Here is a 21799-nt window from a genome sequence, read left to right on the forward strand (position 1 = left end):
AAATAAAATAAAATAATAAAATGAATCCTAGAAATGGAAGTGCCTGGGTGGCTCAGTTAGTTAAGTATCTGCCTTTAGCTCAGGTCATGATTCCAGGGTCCTGGGATTGAGCCCTGCATTGGGCTCCCTGCTTAGTGGGGAGTCTGAGTCTACCTCTGCCCCTCCCTTTTGCTCGTGCTCTCTCTCTGGCACTCTGTCTCAGATAAATAAATAAAATCTTTTTTAAAAATATCGTAGAAATGGAAGGCATTATAACCTTCCCAGATTAATTCCTTCTTTATGTGATTGTGAATATCCCTAGTGAGGAATAAGGGCAGTATATACTTTCTTTGTGGAGCATTTTTTTATTCTTTTTTTATTTTTTTTATTTATTTATTTATTTATTTATTTATTTATTTATTTATTTATGATAGTCACACACAGAGAGAGAGGCAGAGACACAGGCAGAGGGAGAAGCAGGCTCCATGCAGGGAGCCCGACGTGGGATTCGATCCCGGGTCTCCAGGATCGCACCCTGGGCCAAAGGCAGGCGCCAAACCACTGCGCCACCCAGGGATCCCCATAAAAAAATTTTAAAATGGCATCAACAAATACTTTTCATGGAAGACCTCAATAGACCTTTTTACAGATGCATTGATCACCATTTTTTGGAAAACGTTATTTAACTATCCATGACCTATAACAATAGTAGCTTTTGTCCAACCCATGTCTTTCCTCCAAGTTAATAAGGGTTTAGTGAAAAATTTTGTCAAATTTGATGCTGTAATTAAGAAATCAGGGATGCATAAAAAAAAAAAAAGAAAGAAAGAAATCAGGGATGCCTGGGTGGCTTAGCGGTTTAGCGCCTGCCTTTGGCCCAGGGCGTGATCCTGGAGTCCCGGGATCAAGTCCCACGTTGGGTTCCCTGCTGGAGCCTGCTTCTCCCTCTGCCTGTGTCTCTGCCTCTTTCTTTGTGTGTCTCTCATGAATAAATAAATAAAATCTTTTAAAAAAATCATCTGTAGTTTTCTGAACAGAAATGATCATCACTGCATTTTTTTTCATCACTGCATTTAATTATAATAGCAAAATATTAAAAAGTTCAGAACTATGTAACTTATGGTAAATCATATAATAAATTATTTCATGTGGGTTTTAAATGTCAAATAATTGATAAAACGGGAAAATGCTCACAATTTAATTTTAATGACAAAATGGTAGGGTACATAAATGCAATATTAGCAAAGTTATAAGTATTTTATATATGACATATAAATATTTTGAAATCCTAGAAACACAATAAAAATATGCTTACTGGGCAGCCTGGGTAGCTCAGTGGTTTAGCGCCACCTTCGGCCCAGGGCATGATCCTGGAGACCCGGGATCGAGTCCCACGTCGGGCTCCCTGCAGGGAGCTTGCTTCTGCCTCTGCCTGTGTCTCTACTTCTCTGTCTCTCTGTTTCTCATGAATAAATAAATAAAATCTTAAAAAAATATATGCTTACTGTCTTTGAATGGCATGATTATAGTGATTTTTTTTTCATCTTAAACCTAGATATTTTCTAGATTTTCTACAATGGGTATATGTGATGTCATCCTCGGAAAAAAATAAACATGTATTTAAGGTTTTTCCATTTTGTAATTTTCCTGAGAATTAAAATCAAACACACATTTCCCTCCATTTTGTAAATTGTGCATTTATTATTGCCAGTCTGATATTCACTGAGAAAATGTAATGAACAACTACAATTGGGAGGGAAATTTGGATCTTTCTCAGAAGCATAGTAGCTGAATTTTAATAACTATTTCATCAACATTTTCATCTTAAAAGGAGTTCCTGAAATTATAATCAATGTATGTTTCCTTTTTTTTTTTTAAAGAAAAGTTTTCCTTTTATTAACCATCTATAAAACTTCCATCCAGATCACTATGGCTTAAAAAAAGATCACTAATCTTTCAGAGCTCTTTAGTACCTAAGAGCAGTGGATAAAATCCATACAGCAGTTAAGAAAAGTTCATTTCACCATTAGTTCAGAACATCTGATTCACTAAGCTTAGATTATTTAAAAAGAATGATTAGAGGGATCCCTGGGTGGCGCAGCGGTTTGGCGCCTGCCTTTGGCCCAGGGCACGATCCTGGAGACCCGGGATCGAATCCCACGTCGGGCTCCCGGTGCATGGAGCCTGCTTCTCCCTCTGCCTGTGTCTCTGCCTCATTCTCTCTCTCTCTCTCTGTGACTATCACAAATAAATAAAAATTAAAAAAAAAAAAAAGAATGATTAGAAATTAAGCATCACAAATAAGATTTTTTGTCACCATTAAAAGTCTGAGTTTTAAAGAGATTCTTGGACTGGTGACTCCTATCTATCAGCTCATTCAACTTTAGCACCTATCTCATCCCCAGTAGCAGAACTACTACCATCGTCATGAAGCTCCATGAGCTTTCCTATTTCAAACTTGGGCTTCTTCAGCATTTTTACTTTTCTGACAAAGAAAGACATCATGGAGTGAATAAGTAGACTGACAAGGTATTTCTTTATCTTTTCTGATGCTATCTGGAATCAATTTTTTGGCCATTTCTTTCAGGTCTTTTGCCTGCATCTCTTAGGTCATGATTTTGCACCATCTTTTTCTGAGTTTGGCATACCTGTTGGTGCTGAACATAGCAGGTCTTCTGAATCTGATCATTGTGGTTTTTTTTAGTAAAACCAACACAGAACAGACAAAGCAAATAATCATGAGTAGTCTTAACATCAACATGAGTCTGCCACTTTTTGACCATGGAGCACATATCGTCATGGGTAATGAAATGATCCACACCATGGAAATTAGGCAGTTTTTGCCCTGAACATCCTCAGTAATTAGCTTGAATTTTCTAAACGCAATTTCATTGTTCAACAGATCAGCAAAGCTCACTTTGAAAACACTGCCCTTGAGGCCATCAGATCCTGTTTTGGCTCTTTGAATAACTAATGTTTTTCCAAAATTTATTGTATTGAACGTAGCTGGTGCTTTTATATCATACCAATCTTTCTTCGAAGATGGATCAACCATTTACTTCTTGGCTCCCTTTTCGCTGCCTTCCATAAGGTGCTTATTCTTGCCAACTGCCATGGCGCTGCTCAGAGAGCCAAAAGGCTATGTTTTCTTTTTCTGTTGGATGCCAAAAAGAAACAGGATTTCTGACTATCTTTAGAAAAATACTCAATATTTAAACTAGAACTGATTTAAAAGGAAAAAAGTTCTATGGGCTAGGATAGGAAAGCTAGAGAAAAAACATTTCAAACATCAATGCCTCATTGGTTATAATATTATGTGGTTGAGGAACCTATCAAATAGCTACATCTACTTTAGTACTGACCATTTCTTTATAGCCTTTAAATTCTTGTACTAAAACTCTTATGACAACAAGGTGACATTTAAGCCATCTGGAATGCTTAAATGGATAGTTTAAATGTAGAAGAAAGCTTCTGACAACACAACATGTGTCCTTTTCTTGCAAGGGATGCAGAATGTGAAAATGAGTGAGTCACCTCCTAGACACGGTGGTGGTAAAGATGGCCACAACCTTGGATTTTCCTCTCACTGAAAAGTGAAATCTCTGCCACTGCTTAGCTGGTAAAATATAACAGAGGTGGTATAACACAGCTTCCAGGTTCCAGCCTTAAGTGACTGGCAACTTCTGCTCCGTGTTTCTTGGAGCACTCTTTTTTGGAAGCCAGCTGCCAGGAAGCCCAAGCCACAGGAGAGGCCACACCTACTTACTCCAGTTGATAGTCCCAGCTGAGCTCCAAGCATGTGCGGCAACTGCAGGCATGTGAGTCAGCCGTCTTGGATAGTCAGCCCAGTCACATCTTAGGATAACTCCAGCCTCAGCCACTGTCGGATTCCAAGTAGATGAAAGACCCCAAGGAAGATCCATCCAACTGAGCTCAGTCAACCCACAGAACTATGAAATGTAATAACGAAGTGTTGTTTAAGACACTAAGTTTGGGGATGATATCTTAATTATTAACAAAAATAATTGAAACATCAACCATTGTTACCTTGTGATGTTGTACTTGAAATAAAGTTTGAAAATATAGAAAATGAATGGTAACATAAGACCCCTGTAGAGGTATATTTCTTTTCTTTCATTTTTTTTTTTTTTTTAAGATTTTACTTATTTATTCATGAGAGACAGAGAGGCGGAGACACAGGCAGAGGGAGAAGCAGGCTCCATGCAGGGAACCCAACGTGGGACTCGATCCCAGATCTCCAGGATCTGGCCCTGGGCTGAAGGCGGCGCTAAACCGCTGAGCACCCCCCCCCCCCCCGGGCTCCCTGTAGAGCTATCTTTCAAACTGCAATGAGGAAATAGTGAGTAGAGCTTAGAATGTCTTATACCTTTCCAAGTCATATAAAAACATAATGAATCAAAGAAACCAAGAAAAAATAAGAAAGCCCAAGGTAATACCTCATATTTAGAGTTGATACCACTATGTGTACAACACTTTATCATTTACCACAACCCTGAGTATTCAAATTATTATTGCTTCATCTTTTTTCTTTTGATTCCTCCCCTGCACTCCACTCCACCCTTCCTTCTCTCCAATTTCCAAATAATTTTCCAGGAGCCTGTTATTCATATCTATAATGTCCCCGTGCTGTTTACAGTGCATGAAATACAAAAGGATGCTCCTCCAGTGGGAACTCATCTGGAGAAATCTCTGAGGTGAAAGGGTAAATCCAGGTAGGGTTTGATGCACAGAAGCTCCCATGTGCTGCCTTTGTTCTTCTGCTTGATCAGAAAGGATCAAGTGCAGTTAGTGTCTTCCTAGGAACAGTGTATTTTTATACAGTTTTTAAAACCATGACAACAAAACATTAGACGTATACATTGTTAGGCTCAAGGATGAAGTTGAAGTCTTTTCCAGAGTGTCTTACAACTCTGTTTTGCTTTCAGGTATTCCAAAGTTGATTACATCTGATATGGTTAAAGAAGGTGCTGCTGTAATTGATGTGGGTATCAACTATGTCCATGACCCAGTGACAGGAAAGACAAAACTGGTTGGAGATGTGGACTTTGAAGGTAATAAACTATATCTCTTTTGATGAGTGAAGGGGAAAGTGAAAGATTGTACTTTGCATGTTCTGATGGTAGAGAGAGAAACTTTGTGTTTGATGCAGGCACTATTAGGTTATTAATCATTCTACCTCCTTCCTCTGAGGGAAAAGAGCTTAGTCACTTACATATTTCCAGCCTCTCTTCTTCCCTCCCCCACTTCCTTCCTTTATTCCTTCCTTCCTTCTTTTTTCCTCTCACTTCTTGGGAGGAAAGTATAATTACACTATTAATATTTAGTTTTAGGATTAAATTCCTTATAGTGCAGGTTTTTAGTGAAAGAATTCAGGTGACCTTCTCTACCAGGCATTATTTTGATTTTTGAGAGTGTGTCTCTATACTTTACCATCATGCTATGTATTCAGCCGTTCACACTTAAAGCCAGAAGGCGGGGCTCCCTGCATGGAGCCTGCTTCTCCCTCTGCGGATGTCTCTGCCTCTCTCTCTATGTCTTTCATGAATAAATAAATAAATATTTTAAAAAATAATGCCAGAAGGCATCTTGGGATGTGTTTGCTAATCCTAGCAATATTTCAGATCTAGAGAGTTACCTTGTTAATTCAAGTCAACATTCTCACCTGTGTTTTAAAGATGTGGAAGAGGATCAGATACTTAGAGGCATTCAGGTTTTCAGTATAATGAATCTTAGATGTCCAATGAGATATTAATTTAGTAAAGTAAATGGAGATATGTTCATATTAGAAATATCATCTAGGGCAGTTCCGGTGGCTCAGCGGTTTAGTGCCGCCTGCAGCCCAGGGCATGATCCTGGAGACCCGGGATCGAGCCCCACGTCGGGCTCCCTGCATGGAGCCTGCTCTCCCTCTGCCTGTGTCTCTGCCTCTCTCTCTCTCTCTCTCTCTCTCTCTCTCTCTCTCTATATATATATATATATATATATATATGAATAAATAAATAAATAAAATATTAAAAAAAAGAAATATCATCTATATTAGATTGATCTTCTGGCCAAACAAAGCAAGGCCATGTCAAGAACTTTTTTTTGGGGGGGGAGGGCGGCGGGGGGGGGTTGAATCTGGACCATGTCAGGAACTTTATCAGTTATAGGTATGTCTTTATAGAAAAACTGAAAGGAATAATAGATGATGCCATTTTAAAAATAATTCCAAATTTTACATTTCCTCCTGGAATCTGATCATCAGCTGATGTTTTATCCAAGTCCTAGCATGGTATTGAATGAAACCAAACACGCAGGCATCCAAGTGTTCTAGGGTATTGGCCCTATGTTTGTGATATTCCAGGGAGCATCGGGTAGGCAATCTGAGCCTGGTGCTGAAACAGAAAAGAAAAACCTGAGGGCACATGTGTAGCAATACATTTTGGGGACAGAAGGGCAAATAAGAGCAAAGTACAAACAGCACACTGCTGCCCACCTAGGCCGTCATTCATAAGTTCCTGCCAGTGATGGAGCTTCCAGTCTAGCAGATGTGGCTCTCTAAGCAACCATGGGTGTCTGTCTGCATATATGTGCGTGTTAAACTCTTTAGGAAGTGACCTCATTTCTTTATTTCATTTGTCATGTTCAGTCAGTAATGTCAGATATCAATAATCTATCTGAATTTCTCAACCTGAAAGAGTAAGGATACATTTCATTCTAAAACCTGACCTTGGGATCCCTGAGTGGCTCAGTGGTTTAGAGCCTGCCTTCGGCCCAGGGCGTGATCCTGGAGACCCGGGATCAAATCCCAGGTCGGGCTCCCTGCATGGAGCCTGCTTCTGACCTCTGCCTGGGTCTCTGCCTGCCTCTCTCTGTGTGTCTCTCGTGAATAAATAAATAAAATCTTAAAAAAAAATAAAACCTGACCTTATTTTATTGCTTATTCTTGCACTGTCATTCTGCTTCTTGATAACATTACAGTAACCGTGTGTCTGTTGCAAAATCACCATATGCTTATGATGCATCCAGATGGCATGGACAGAGCACGATAACCAGCTCGAGGCAAGGAAAGCAGAGACATTTACAGTTCACAACCTTGACTGTGTTTGTAGGGCAGGCTTACCCAGCAGTTTGACACATCTTTTAAGACCCTTCTCTCGGGGATCCCTGGGTGGCTCAGCAGCTTAGCGCCTGCCTTTGGCCCAGGGCATGATCCTGGGGTCCCGGGATTGAGGCCCACGTCTGGCTCCCTGCATGGAGCCTGCTTCTCCCTCTGCCTGTGTCTCTGCCTCTATCTCTCTGTCTCTCATGAATAAATAAATAAAATCTTAAAAAAAAAAAAACAAACCCTTCTCTCATATGATTGTTCATTGGTCTCAGACCGTTTCCATGCATCCTTATGTGTAGCTGAGAATGTATTTTGTTTATGGGGGTATTCTAAAAACATTTTTTTAAAAAGTGAGCGTTTTGGGGTATGTGCCCATGCGCAGTCACACATAGATGATGTACTTCAGATGGTGTACACTGTACTTGGTAGACTCTATTAGGTTGAGCTGCAGTTATGTGTATCTAAACATACATTAATTTTTTTTTCTAAAAAAGAGGAAGTGACAGAAAGGTATAAGATAAATGAAAGAGCATTGGACTGGGAGACAGAGAGGTACTTTTTAGACCTAGCATTGTAGCCCAGTAACTTTGCAGCTTTGCTTGGCCATCAGGGGTATTAGCAGTTAAATGGCAGCCGTCCTGGCAGTGGCTCTCCCCAGCCTGAACACTTGGTGCATCTTGGACATTTAGCTGATTGCGACCAGGTGATCCTGTGAAAACACAGAATCTTTTGGAAGGTCAGGTTTTTCTGATCCAGTAATAAGATATGCTCATCTGATTGATAATATTACTCCTGCTACCCCCTGGTTCATAGTCCCAGGACCCTAGGGAAGACCCAGACCTGGTAAAGAAGGCCTTGCGAATGAGGCCATGACTCAGCCACCCAGAGGAGCAGGCAAATGATAGGTTTTGACATGTTGCTCGTCAGGTTGTTCGTCAGGACTTAACCTGAGGTAAGGGATGATCCCTTGGCTGAGCGGGAGGAACTTTAACTTGGGTTATGCTGCAGAACTTATAGGTAGCACTTGGCTGCCAATTGCCATAGGCAAAGTGTGGCTACTTTGTGAGTATCGGTGAGCATTTCACTCCAACATTTCAGCCAACAGAAACATGTGAATGCAGGTAAAATCAAGTGCTAAAATAAATTGTCCTTGCAGAAATGTTCAGCTGTCTAATAAAGGAAAACGGGATGGCCTTTGGCAGGAACGATTTTTTAAATAACAATTTCATTATTCACCCCACCTTGGGAAATAGCAAGAATATGTGAATAATTGCAAATTCAATGATTTGTTAAACCAGGAGGCATTTTATCTATTTTCTTTCTAAGAAGATGTGGATGCTTATTTGTAATCTTCTTTGTTATTCGATGTTTTGGTGTCAGTTTTGAATCAGGCTCCTCATTTATGGGTGATATTTTATATTAGACACAACATGAAGGTTGCCTCATCCCTTACTATAGTTCTTGATGAAAGGGGACACAAATCACTCTAAATATTTCTTTTTGATGTTAATGTCAGGGTTTTTAATTTAGATATAATTTGCTCTAGACCACATCTTCCTTCATATACAAGGGTTTCTCATTCTTATTTTTTCACTGCTCCATTCTTTGCTTCCTTCTTGCTTTGTTCTCCTTCTCTGGAGCTCAAAATAAAATTGAATGGAATATATACATTTATAGCCCTTCTTGAACTGGTGGACTGGTATGGGGGTCAGGACTCAAATGGCCTGGAGACAAATGATTGTCCCTCCCTTCACTGCTCCTCCAACAATTCCCTGCCACCTCAGTCATAAAATTGCCAATGTTCTTAGAAAGGAAGCAAGCATATCTAGTAGAAAATTATATTGAGGGTGGGGAAGGTGGAAGAGGCTTTCTTACATGGGGATACCCTCTTCTCAGATCGCTTGGAATTATTCTTCATTTTATAATAATAGCAGTGTTTGAGAGATGCTTACTGTCCTCAGACTTTTACCTGAATTATTCATTTAATCCTTATTATAGCCCTATCAGGCATTACTATTATCCCTCATTTCACAGAAGCACACAGAACCTGGGCATCCTCCCTGAGATGACATGTGATGCAGCACAGTGGGTTCATAACCAGGAACTTGGAATTTCTATCCTGCATTATCTTCACTATCCTGTATTTCACTGGATTAATACTTTCCTTTTGAGATGTGAAATTATTTCTTTTATGTTTCCCCCAGGATATGTATAATAGCAAGTTCTAAGAGTGCCTAGACAACAATATCAACATATGTCAGTCCTCTCTACATGGTCTGATATGCACAATTTCAGTTACTGTGATTTAGGTAAATAACACCAGTCCTGCAACAATGTGGCCCAAATTTCAGTGAGCCTGCTATATTAACTGTAGCTGCATAAAGTGCAAACTTCTCTGCTAGCCCTTCAATCTACAGATCATTATGCAAATAACAAATGTGCACTGTGATCTGTGGCCAATGACATCACTTACTTCAAGTCTATTCATGGTCAGTCGTGGCGCACCCGTTACTCAGCTCAAACAACAAAGTGTGTCATTCTATTGACTCCTTGTTTCTCGCTAATAAACTACATGACATGTTACAAAGATAGATCAAGAAAGAGGGAATTGCCAGCAAAGAAATGGAAAGCAAAGAAAAACCCTGACATGAACATATAATGCTGAAAATAGAATTTGGAACACCTGACAATGGGATGTCGAGAGTGCCCCCACTTGCCATTTGAGATTCTGGCTACGCAGCCAGAGGAACTTGGTGAAATCCAACATGTCGATGCAAACGAGGAAGTGGTTGCCGCTAAAAGGACGACGATATCCGAGAGGAAGTGACACTGGCATAAAACTTCATGTTAAAAAACCCTCTTTCATGGCGTTGAAAGGGCAAATACAAAATGTTGGAAGCTGGTCCAAATTTGGAAAGGAATCCAAATTCACCAAGACGCAGGAAAGGTGCTCACCCAATACTGTACCGTATGTGACCAGAAGAACACAAACACTGCTCAAACTACTTTTGAGAAGTTTCTGCAAATAAATAAAGCCCTTTAATTCTCAGTGTTTCTAATGTTCTAAATATATTATGGCACTCTAAAGAAATGTTTTAGTACTATTTTCAATTCCTATACATTTATAAACCATAGAAAGAGGATTTTTAATGTTTTGACAAAAATTTCTAAAGGTCGAACAAACGTAATGTCCTCCATCGATCATTAGAATGGCTTTGTACTGTTTCAGTTTGCACAGGGGTTTGTAAGGTCTTTTCTGCTACTGTGGAAGGTGAGCACTGCCCATATTTAACTCCCTGTCCAGTGAAATTAGCTGGCAATGAGTCATTGAGTTCAAACTTCTATCCAATGCCACAATCACCTCTACTACCTGATTATTCACTTGTGTTTGTGTCACACCTCTCCCAGGGAATCCACACTGGTGTTTTTCCTCAGTATAGATCCAAGTTAGGCCCTCCCTACAACACCTTTCCTCTCTGGGTGTCTTGAGTTAATAGGGCCTTAAAGTTATTACTAAATTGAAATGCAATTTTGGTTTGAATTGATCCTTAATTATAGAATTCAAGATAGCTCATCATTGCTTCCAACCTCTGACAAATACTTGCCATTCCCCTTCAGTTACCTGAACCTACCTCTCCCCTCTAATTTAAGGCATGAAAAGAAGAAACTGTACTTAAAAGCATCTGTGATAAAATTATTTTCTCTGTCTGAGAATTGTTTCTCATTACTAGCAATCACACAATAAATAATGTCTCTTGAAAAATTTAGATCTGCTCTACAGATTTAAAAAAATAACAACAATGGGGCTCATCTACTCTAACCTGGTCATCTTCTATTAGTAGCTTTGAAAGAAACTTCATGCATTTCTCACAAAGAAGAGCATATCCTCATGAGGTCGAAACAAGAGATTATGGGGTATGAGTTGTAAATTGCTTCTTCTGACTGGAAAGCAGTCTGCAGTGCTGGACTAGCTCATAATTATACTGCTTTTATGACAGCAATTCTCTGAATGGATTTGGCGAGCTGAACAGTCTAATTAATGACTTCCCGTGCTGTTAATTCAGCTAACCTCGTTTGCACTGGCCAATTCTCAGGCCTCATTTGCACCTCCTAGCTACCACACAGATGTTTCTATAATCTTTTGAAGCTTTTAATAGCTTTACTTCAGTTTTACGATGAATTCTTCAGGGATTGCAGTGGAATGAAAGGAACTAGAATGTCTGCTCCTTTTCTCCTCCCATCTTTCCTCCCTGCCTTCTACTCCTGACCACACCTCTCCACTCATTGGTCTGTCCCAAGACAGGGAATTAAAAAAAAGGCTGGGAAGAACTGCTGAAAAGAAAGAGGTAGGAATAATGTGTAGGCTCTTTTCTCAAAGTCTGAAAAGGTGAGGCTAAAGTCTAAGAGTGTCTCTTTGCAGACTTAAAGTTATAGAAATACATAGAAATACAGAGATAAGTCTTAGGTGCACTACAGTGTTGATGAAACAGATTTAAATTATAAAAATGGATAAGCCACATTATTTGGAAAAGAATGTCTGCTCTAATGCAACCCATTATTTTTTAACTGTACTTGCTTCCAAACGGTTCATGTATGCATATTTTCCATATCTTGAGGAATATATGACTTAGACCCGTAGATTTTTAGCAACTGTTTTCCATGCTGGAGCCCTGATTCATGGTTATGTTTAGTGAATCTTTCAGAATTTGCCTCATTCTGTCTCTTTTATTAAATGTTGTTTCTATTTTTCCCCCTCTAAATATTATACTAGAGTATAGGTTATGCTACTATAAGAAAGGGACACCAAAATACATGAACTCCAACAAGGGAGTTTAGCTGTCACCTACTGAAGTCTGGAGTTAGACAGCTCTTCTTCGTTCGGGGATACTGCTTTCATCTATCTTACTGTTGGTATTAGTTTGATAAAACTGCCATAACTAAGTACTAAACACTGTGTGGTTTAAACAACAGAAATTTATTTTTCACACATCTGGAGGCTAGAAGTCAGAGATCAAAGTATCACCAGGGTTATTTCTTCTGCAGCCTCTCTCCTTGACTTGTAGATGGCCAGCTTCTCTCTGTCTTCACGTTAGCTTTCCTCCGTACTATGTCTATGTCCAATTTTCCTCTTCTTACGAGGACACTAGTCATATTGGATTAGGGTCCACCCTAATGGCATCATCTTAATTACCAACATAGTGACATTCTGAGGTACTGATGGTTAGGACTTCAACATATGAATTTGGGGGAGACACACATCAGCCCATATCACTGTTCCACTTGAGTATTCTTATCCATACAGTTGAAGTTGGAAGCAGTCGCCTCCTCATCCATGTTTTCTTCCACTGAAAAGTGAAAGAGAGATGAGGTCAAGTGGCTTCACTTTAAGAAAATTGAACTGGAGGATGTATGCATCACTTTTGCTAGCATCCTATTGACCTGAATATAGCCATATGGCTATTGTATATGGAAGTGAAAAGATGTGGAATCCATAGTCTCTAGATGGAAAGGCATGCCTGGATGAAGAATGATCCATTATGTGCAGAAGAACTTGAAAACTAATCTCTTACTTGGAATAGAGAGAGAGAGATCTTCCTCTAACCCCCATATACTATTTAGTCTACCCTTAATTCATTCAGCTGTGATAGCCTCATCGTATAGTCTCACTGCTTGCTTTTTAGTAAGTTTCAAAGCCTGACCCACTTATTAACTCCTTCCTGTGTGATTGGTGGATGCCTAATGTCAGTGAAGTCATATCATGACTCAGATCTTAATAATATTAACAGTGAACTCTGTAGATATACTTTAGATATGTAGATAGTACAATTTCACCAAAATGTCTTCAGTTCTAACTAAACTCATTTTTATTATTCAATCATTTGTAGAGACTAGACACTTTTTATTTTTTATTTATTTTTTTTTATTTTTTTGAGAGAGAGAGTGTCCATGAGAGTGGTGTTGGGAACTGGGTAAGTAGAGGGAGAGAGAGAGAATCCCAAGCAGGTTCCATGCCTAGCATGGAGCCTGACATAAGGCTCAGTCTCATGACCCTGAGATCATGAACTAGGCTGAAATCAAGAGTTGATTAAGCATTCAAGAGTTGAATTGCTTAACCAACTGAGCCACCCAGGCATCTGAAGACTAGACACTTTTTGACAACTTCATGCAATGTTGAAAATTATGTCAAGTCCCTTTGTGGTTTCCATATCTCTTTACTGACCTTTTGATCTCTTGATCATTACTGATGTTTTCAGTGTAGCCCTTCAAATTCTCTAAGCCATGCTTTTATTGAAATGCATGTCATACAGTATATTCAGGAGTTGGAAAAATAGCAAGGGGAATAGATCTAGATCTCAGCCTTGTCTCAGCCACCATCTATAACTGGTCCTGAATAGGAAAGGCATATAAGTTACCACCTATTGTGACCAGACAGGAAAGAGAAACCCACAAAGTGAAATGTGTCAAGAGAGCATGAGATCTGCTTAGGGTGAGCAGCTAGGACAGTTCCCAAGCTTCCTTCTACCCCTGTTGGTCTTACTGTGGCACAAACTGACCACAGGTGACCTGCCTCTTGAGAAAGGGTTCCCAAAGTGTCTGAGGATAGATGATAGTAGGTGAGGCAAGGATCCCAGTTAGATAGAAAAAGGACAGAGGACAAGCCAGCCTTGACTGAATTGGCTCATTTGGCCAAGAAGTGGGGTGGAGGCCTCAGGGTGGAAGTCTGCAGGGGACCCAAGGCCCCCAGCCTCAAGACCCAAGGCCCCCAGCCTCAAGCAATGGAACTATTGCTGCTGCCATAAGGCCCTGCTAGAGACCAAAGGCCTGGGCCAGGCATACCCCAGAGAGACTCCAGTAATGAAGACATGGTACTTTTAGGCAGCTTAGGTAAGTAAGCTCTGGTCAAACCTGCAGGAAGTAGGGACAAGCCTGTGAGAAAGGCCCCATCTGCTGATCATGGACTCAGGGCCCACACAGACTCTGCATGTCCCTGGCTCAAGTACTAAGGTTTTTGTGTGTATGCTCTGTAAGGCATTTTCCTGAAGATGAGTGATATTGAACTTCTTTTCATGTACTAGTTGACCATTTAGAAGTCTTCTTTGGAAAAATATCTATGTCTTCTGTCCATTTTTTAATTGGATTAGTTTTTGTTAATGAGTTGTTTTGCATTCTTTAGGTAATTTTTATAAAGTATTTTGGATAATAACCCCTTATGTGATATATTATTTGCAAATATTTTCTCTTATTCTGTAGGTTGCCTTTTCATTTTGTTGATCATTTCTTTTATTGTGCAGGAGCTTTTTTTTTTTTTTTTTTTTTGATGTAGTCCTGCTTGTTGATTTTTGCTCTTGTTTCCTTTGTTTTGGTGTCGTATTCATAAACTCATTTCCAAGACCAACATCAAGGAACTTTCCCCCTATGTTCTCTTTTAGAAATTTTATGGTATCAGGTTTTATATTTAAGTCTTTAATGCATTTGGACTTGATTTTTGTAAGTAGTATAAGACAGGAGTCCAATTTCATTTTTCTACATGTAGTTTTCCTAGCACCATTTACTGAAGAGTGTACCCTTTCCCCTTCAAGTGTTCTTGGCTTCTCTGCCAAACAACAGTTGACGTTACATGCAGTGGCTTATTTCTGGGCTTTCTACTTTGTTCCATTGTTCTATGTGTCTGTTTTTATGCCAGTACCATAATGTCTTTAGTATAGCTTTATAGTATAGTTTGAAATCAGGAAATGACTATTCAGGGCCTTAGTGGTTTCATACCATTATTTTTTTTTTCCTATTTTTCCTATTTCTGTGAAAAACACTATTGGAATTTTGGTAGGAATTGCATGGATCTATAGATGGCTTTGGGTAATATGGATACGTTAGCACTATTAGTTCTTCCAGTCCATGAACATGGGATATCTTTCCACTTTTGTGAGTGACCTCTTCCATTTTCTTCATCAAAGTTGTGTAGTTTCCATTATACAGGTCCTTCATTTCCTTAGTTAAACTTATTCCTAAGTATCCTGTAGTTTTTGAATGGGATAGTTTTCTTTATTTCTTTTTCATTTATTTCATTGTTAGTAAATAGAAACAAAACTGATTTTTGTGTATTGATTTTATGATCCGGTGATCCCACTTCTGGGTGTGTATCCAAAGGAAATGAGAAAAGGTTATCAAAAAAGATATCTGTGTAACCATATTTATTGCAGCATTATTCACAATACCCAAGATATGGAAACAACAGTGTCAAGTCAATGGATGAAGGGGTAAAAAAGATGTGGTATATTCAGTTGAACACTTTCAGCCATTAGATAGAAGGAAATCCTGCCATTTGTGACAACATGGGTGGACCTGGAGGGCATTATGCTTAATGAGATAAGTCAGACAAAGACAAATGCTGTATGATATTACTTACATGTGGAATCTGAAAAAGCTGAATTTGTAGAAGCAAAGTAGAATGGTAGTTACCAGGGGCCCAGTGGGGAGTTGGGGACTGGGAAGATGTTGTTAAAGAGTGCAAACTTGCAACTAGAAAGTGAATAAATTCTGGAGCTCTAATCCACAGCATAGTGATTATAGTCAACAATACCATATTATATATTTCAAAATTGCCAAAAAACTAGATCTTAAATGTTTTCCCACAAAAAAGAAATTATAATTCTGTGGTGTGATAGAGGTGTTAAATAAAGCCAAGATGGTAATCATAATATATATATATATATATATATATATATATATATATATATATGTTTCAGTTCATCAGGTTATAAATTTTTAACTTAAACAGTGTTTTATATAAATTATATTTCAATTAATTTTTTTAAAAATGCAGTGTGAGGGATCTTAATTAGGTTCAGACCAGGACACGGTGTATACTGGGGTGTGGGTAGGGCGTTTTCTTCCTAGTGTTAATTGTTTGCTCTCGGCTCCTCAATGCCCTGCTTGCTCTTTGGAGCCTCCTTTGGGGTCCTGTATATACAGGAATATACTGTATATACAGTTTCTGTGAATAGGCTGGGAGAGCAATGGGCCAAGTGCCCTCCTGAAGCTAGGTTACCTCACCCTCTAGTCTGCAGAGGAATGACACAGGACCAACACAATTCTCTAGGGAGAACAAGTTTCATGAGAGTCTGAGCTTAAACTTAAAGAAGAATGTGTGGATGGGGAGAGGATGGTCCCAGGGAGGGAGAGAAAGGGGACCCCTAGGCCAATTGCCCAAGACAGTTAGGGAGAAGAGAAGGCCCAGAGCCTAGGCTAATTCATCCATCTGTCTTACAACCTGCTCTTTTCTTAACTACACCAAGAATGATATACACCAGTCTTGCAGGGCTCACAACAGCTGAGCCCATTTCCTGCCAGTGATTTTCTTTCTGGCCCATCATTCCTAGTACTGTATAGTCCAAGGGGCTTCTCTGGCCCCTCACCACAGCCTTTTGCAAACAGAAATAAGTAGCACAGTGGGAAGGGATGGAGCCTCCCTTGGCCCTCTCAGGAATACCTAGAGGGCAGAGTGAGGCTGAGGCTGGGATGCAGGTGGGTTTGAAGTGAAGCTGTGTGTCAGGTGTTGTGATAGACACTTGAGATGTGGCAGTGATCTAAGTAGGCCAAGTTCTAACCTATAAGAACTCACATCTGGTTGGAGAAGACAGATAATAAACAAATCCATACATATCCATGTAATATACTGGGCAGTGTTTATGTTACAAAATGAAAACAAGATAAGGAAGGCTAGAGAATTATAGAGCAAGGTTGCTTAAAAGGGGTGGTCAGGGAAGGCACACTGCCAACCAGAACGAAGTGAGGGAGAGAGCCATGTGGATATGGGAGAGGAATATTCCACACACAGGGAGCATCAAGTGTGAAGGCCTTGAGGATCAGCATGCCTAATGGCTGTCATGAGCTCCATCAGGCCATTGTAACTGGCTCAGAGCAAATAAGGGGAAGAGTTTGGGGAATAAGGTCAAAGAGGTAGCAGCAGGGTGGCATATCATGTAGGGCTGTGGAAAGAAATGTGGATTTTACTTTTAGTGCAGTAGAAAGCTAGTAGAGGATTTGGGGCCGAGAAATGACAGTTGACTTGCATCTTAACAGAATCACTCTGGCTACTGATGGCAAACAGACCTTGGAGAGGTTAGGATATAAATAGGGACCTGTTAGGAGGCTATTGTAATTATCCAAGTAAGAAATTATCCAAGATGGGATGTAGGCCAACATGGTAATGGGTGAAGGTGTTAACAGGTGGTTAGATGGGAGATATAATTTAAAGGAAGAGTTGGAATGATTGGCTGAATGATTAGATATACAAGAAAGAGAAGAATCAATTATGGCTCTATAAGAGTTTTCAAATAAGCAAGAGTGAAGGTGCCAGTTCTAGAATCTTTTTGAGATGAGTCTGAGAAGATGAATTTTACCAAGTGTGTGTATATAGGGTAGAGAGTGGACGGGGTGGTGGGGGGGATCTTTCCAAGTGAGAAATAGCAAATCAAAGGCAAAGAAGAAAAATTGCAAAAGGTCTTTTGTACCCAATAGTAGTCTCACCATTGTTGAACAAGGGAAATATGACATTGAAACAATCCTGAATATTGTGCCCTGAGTAGCTACAGGCTTACTTTGTATTCTTCAGAGTATCTCTACTTGACACGAAATCCCTCCTAGAACAAAAAAAAAAAAAAAAAAAAAAAAAAGGCTCTATAATTTAGGACTTTACTGATCAGAATTATTTCTCAAAATTCTAACCCAGTAGTCAAAATATGAGGACAAATGAGGTCTATAATTATTACAGAAGCACACTACCATTTTCTAAAAAACTACTAGATGTGGAATAAAACCCCTGGAGTGCTTTTGAAGCAGCTTTTAATCTGTATTTTCTCTTCCTTTAATAGTCGCTTCCGGATGTCTTGTGTATGCACAGTATTTCACCTTTGAAAGCTGAGTTACCTTTTCGCTCCATGCTCTGTATATATTATGTCCTATCTTTCTTAAAAGAGTATGATTTGGAGTCAGGCTTACTTATGTTTGAATCCTAGTTCTGTTGCATAAAACAATTATGATCTTAGGCAAATCCCTTCACCTCTCTCTGAGACTTGATTTTATCATCTGAAAAGCAGATGATAATGGCTATCTTAGAAAGTTGTTATGAAGAGTAAATGAAATAATCACCTCACATGAGCTGAGCACAGTGCCTAGCAGAAGACAGTATCTGTGTGTGCACATGATTCACCTTCCTCTTCATTCTCACTTCAGTACTAGTCCAGAAAGATGTAACTTTGCATTGCTGTTATGACCCTGTCCCTCAGGGGCTTTTCTGGCCTCAGCTCTCTTCTGGCCAAGTCTGTTCTTCAGTCGAAAATCATATGAACCAACTTGAAAGCACTCATGTTTATCTCTATCTTCTCCAAACTCCTATAGCAGGTCTCATCTGCCTTGTTCATTTTGTTCTTTTTTTAATTAATTTATTTTTTTAAAAGATTTTATTTATTCATGAGAGACACACAGAGAGAGGCAGAGACATAGGCAGAGGGAGAAGCAGGCTTTCCATGGGGAGTCTCATGGGGGGGGAATCGATCCCAGGACCCAGGATCACAACCTAAGTCAAAGGCAGACACTCAACCACTGAGCCACCCAGGTACCCCTGTTCATTTTGTTCTTAATCCTGTACAACCTTGCACTTTTACTTAGTTGTTATCTATTGAATTGTATGTCTCTGTAAGATAAACTTCTTGTCCTACACTTCTTTTGTCTCCATCCCACAGCAGGTCTCAGCCTTCTTAGTCATACCATTGGTCAGGTGCATGATCATCCTCTGTACTTACAAATCTCTAATGTTGCTCTTACATTACAGAGGTAATTCCTTAAAGTTGCCTTAATGGGAACACAAGCTGCCACTCAGGGTAGCATCAAACATATTATTAACCCACAACAATCCAGGTCCAGTAATAATATATCCATTGAATCATTCGTTGATTTACTCAACATATATTTCTCCTTCAGCATGCCTTGAAGGTATCAGGGACATAGTCATGTGCAGGATAAAGTTCCTGCTTTCATGGAATTTATATTCTCCAGATTAATTGTTAAAGTAAGCTGCTGCTGCTTTTTTTTTTTTTTCAATGTTTCAAGCTTTTATTTAAATTCTAGTCAGTTAACATATAGTGTAATACTAGTTTTGGAAGTAGAATTTAGTGACTCATCACTTATATGTGACACCCAGTGCTCATCACAAGTGCCCTCCTTAATGCCCATCACCCATTTAGCCCATCCCTCCACCCACTTCCCTTCCAGCAAATCCTCAGATTATTCTCTGTAGTTAAGAGTCTGTTTATGGTTTTCCTTCTTTTCTTTTTTCTTCTTTTCTCTGTGTTCATCTGTTTGATTTAAAGTAAGCTTCTTTTGGAAGTGATTTTGGCACTAGTTACTCATAAGTATGTGTTATACAAGATGGGAAAGCAAGATAATATTGCCAGTTTCTAAGGAAAGAGTACTATCTTTGAAGTAGATCACTTAGACGTAACTATTATCTATGATATTGTAAAACAAACAAACAAAACAAAGTTAAAGTGACTTCCCACCAACTCAGTTTTCATTGTTAATCATTTAATTTGATGATACGTGTCTTAGTTCAGGCTGCTATAACAAATTACCACAAACTGGGTAATTTAAACAATAAGCATTTATTTCTTATAGTTTTGGATGCTGGAAGTCCAAGATCACAGTGCCACCATAATTAGATTCTATTCTCACGTCAGGCTCCCCACAGGGAACCTGCTTCTCCCTCTGCCTGTGTCCCTGTCTCTTTCTCTCTGTGTCTCTCATGAATAAATAAATAAAATCTTTTTTAAAAAGTTGATGGAAATTTGCAAAAGCCTCTGTTAGAGAGACGGTTACAAACACCATGGTCATAGTGCCTATACAGCTCAGTTCAGAAAACAAGTAGTAATGGTCACTATGAGATCCTTATTAGTGAGCAGCTACCTCCACTGTGGCTCACGGCACACTTACATTTTACAATGTAGCATAATGAGCATAATGGTGCTCATTATGAAGTCCAGGTCTTTGAAATCAGGTCAGCTTTAAAGATTTTATTTTCAGAGGAATATATTTGACATTGAGCAATCTACCTTCATAGAGAAGTTAAAAGTTGAAGCACAAAAAGGACATCCACAAGAACAAGAGAAGTGCTGGTACATCTACAAGTCTTTCTTCTCTTATACCTAATGATGAGATTTTGTTTTGTTTTGTTTTTTTGTAGTTGTTTCTCAGGGCTCCATATTAAAGTACAATTATCTATGGAAGGAGATTTTATCTTTTAGTATCTTGGGTTGATTATGGCAGATTCCTGACATCGAGGCCTTGCCAAGAGACTTGGAGGACACTTTAAACAGCCTATCTAGTTTACAGATTTCTCACTGTATGATAGGGATGTTCAGTAGCTTGAGGAAAAAGGATTGGGGAGAATGACAGGAGTAAATGATAATTATGTTTCTCCTAAAGAAATAATGAAAGGGAGATATTGTTAGTCTTTTGGGTAGAGTACTAGAAATACACATGGCAGTAATCCTTGCTCCTGCCTACCAAAGTGGAAACTGGCCCTGATAGCTGACACCATCCATAGTCAGAAAAGAGGTTCCATGGATGAGCCATAGACAGAGTTTACAGAAAGGAATTTCAGATTTTCATTTGGTTATTGGTTTGCTGTTTGGCTCGACTGAATGCCTTCCAAATAGTGTGAGTGGTGTTTTTTGGTATTCATATCTATGAGGCAGGTACCTGGGCATATGGAGAGATGGGATTTAATGTAAAGAAAAAGCAAAGGCGGGACCTCTGGGTGGCTCAGTGGTTGAGCATCTGCCTTCAGCTCAGGGCGTGATCCTGGAGTCCCGGGGTTGAGTCCCATGTCGGGCTCCCTGCACTGAGCCTGCTTCTCCCTCTGCCTGTGTCTCTGCCTCTCTCTGTCTCTGTCTCTCATGAATAAATGAATAAAATCTTTAAAAAAAATAAAGAAAAAGCAAAGGCGTAGCCACCCTACACATACAGATAGTATGGTAAATAGGTGAGGGATGCATTGGTAAGTGCAACTTACAATGCTAATGAAGCCAAAACAATCTGTCTAGACATGTGGATCAGTCTCATACTCAAACTCTATAATCCTGCCTGTTCTATTGCTTCTCCAAAGGTGCTGTGCTAATGAATGTCCTAATATATGTAGAAATCTTGTAGAAACCCCAGAATCAGGCAGCCAGATAAATGCAAAAGGAAGCATAGTGAATTGCCTTTGGGATATCTGAATCCTTGTTGCCCTGCAAGTGCCCAGTGGCGAGCCATTCACTTGTCAAGGAGCCCTTTCCTCTCTCTAACTCATCATGCTCGTAAGTGTCATTTTTATATCAACCATATGAGAAAGTGAAGTGTTTTCCATATTACCTCCTGAGTCATACTATTTCTCCAGTCCTACGCCAGTCAGGTTTTTCTGGTTGTTATTCTCATACTTCATTTTCCTGAAGCTTGTCTCCCCCTTCATTATAGTAGATGTGTTTGAGAGGTCATGCCTAAATGGCCTACATTTAGAAGCATGGGAAAATTCTCCAAGCACTTAATTTAGACAATTACACAGGTATATTAGAATATAGAAGGTTGAAATTCATATGAGAAAAACAAGAAATTTTCATCTGCTGTCTTGCCACACATAAGGAATCATTCCTTTTGGGGATAAGGACACACATC

General features: G+C 39.4%; 1 protein-coding gene across 12 annotated transcripts in view; it reads left to right on the forward strand.

Annotated features, from left to right (window-relative positions):
* Positions 1–21799, forward strand: part of MTHFD2L (methylenetetrahydrofolate dehydrogenase (NADP+ dependent) 2 like) — a 134474-nt gene that overhangs the window by 95613 nt on the left and 17062 nt on the right. For 11 of the 12 annotated variants that reach the window (XR_013352354.1, XR_013352355.1, XM_077848349.1 and 8 more), the window contains one exon: positions 4926–5051. The exons of the other annotated variant lie outside the window; for it this stretch is intronic. Coding sequence is in view for 9 of the 11 variants with exons in the window: in XM_077848349.1 (XP_077704475.1) it covers positions 4926–5051 (126 nt within the window). In the remaining 2 variants the exon portion in view is untranslated. The remainder of the gene's footprint in view (positions 1–4925; positions 5052–21799) is intronic. 12 annotated transcript variants of the gene reach the window in all.

Source organism: Canis aureus, chromosome 14 (assembly GCF_053574225.1).
Source record: "Canis aureus isolate CA01 chromosome 14, VMU_Caureus_v.1.0, whole genome shotgun sequence".
Classification (NCBI taxonomy): domain Eukaryota; kingdom Metazoa; phylum Chordata; class Mammalia; order Carnivora; family Canidae; genus Canis; species Canis aureus.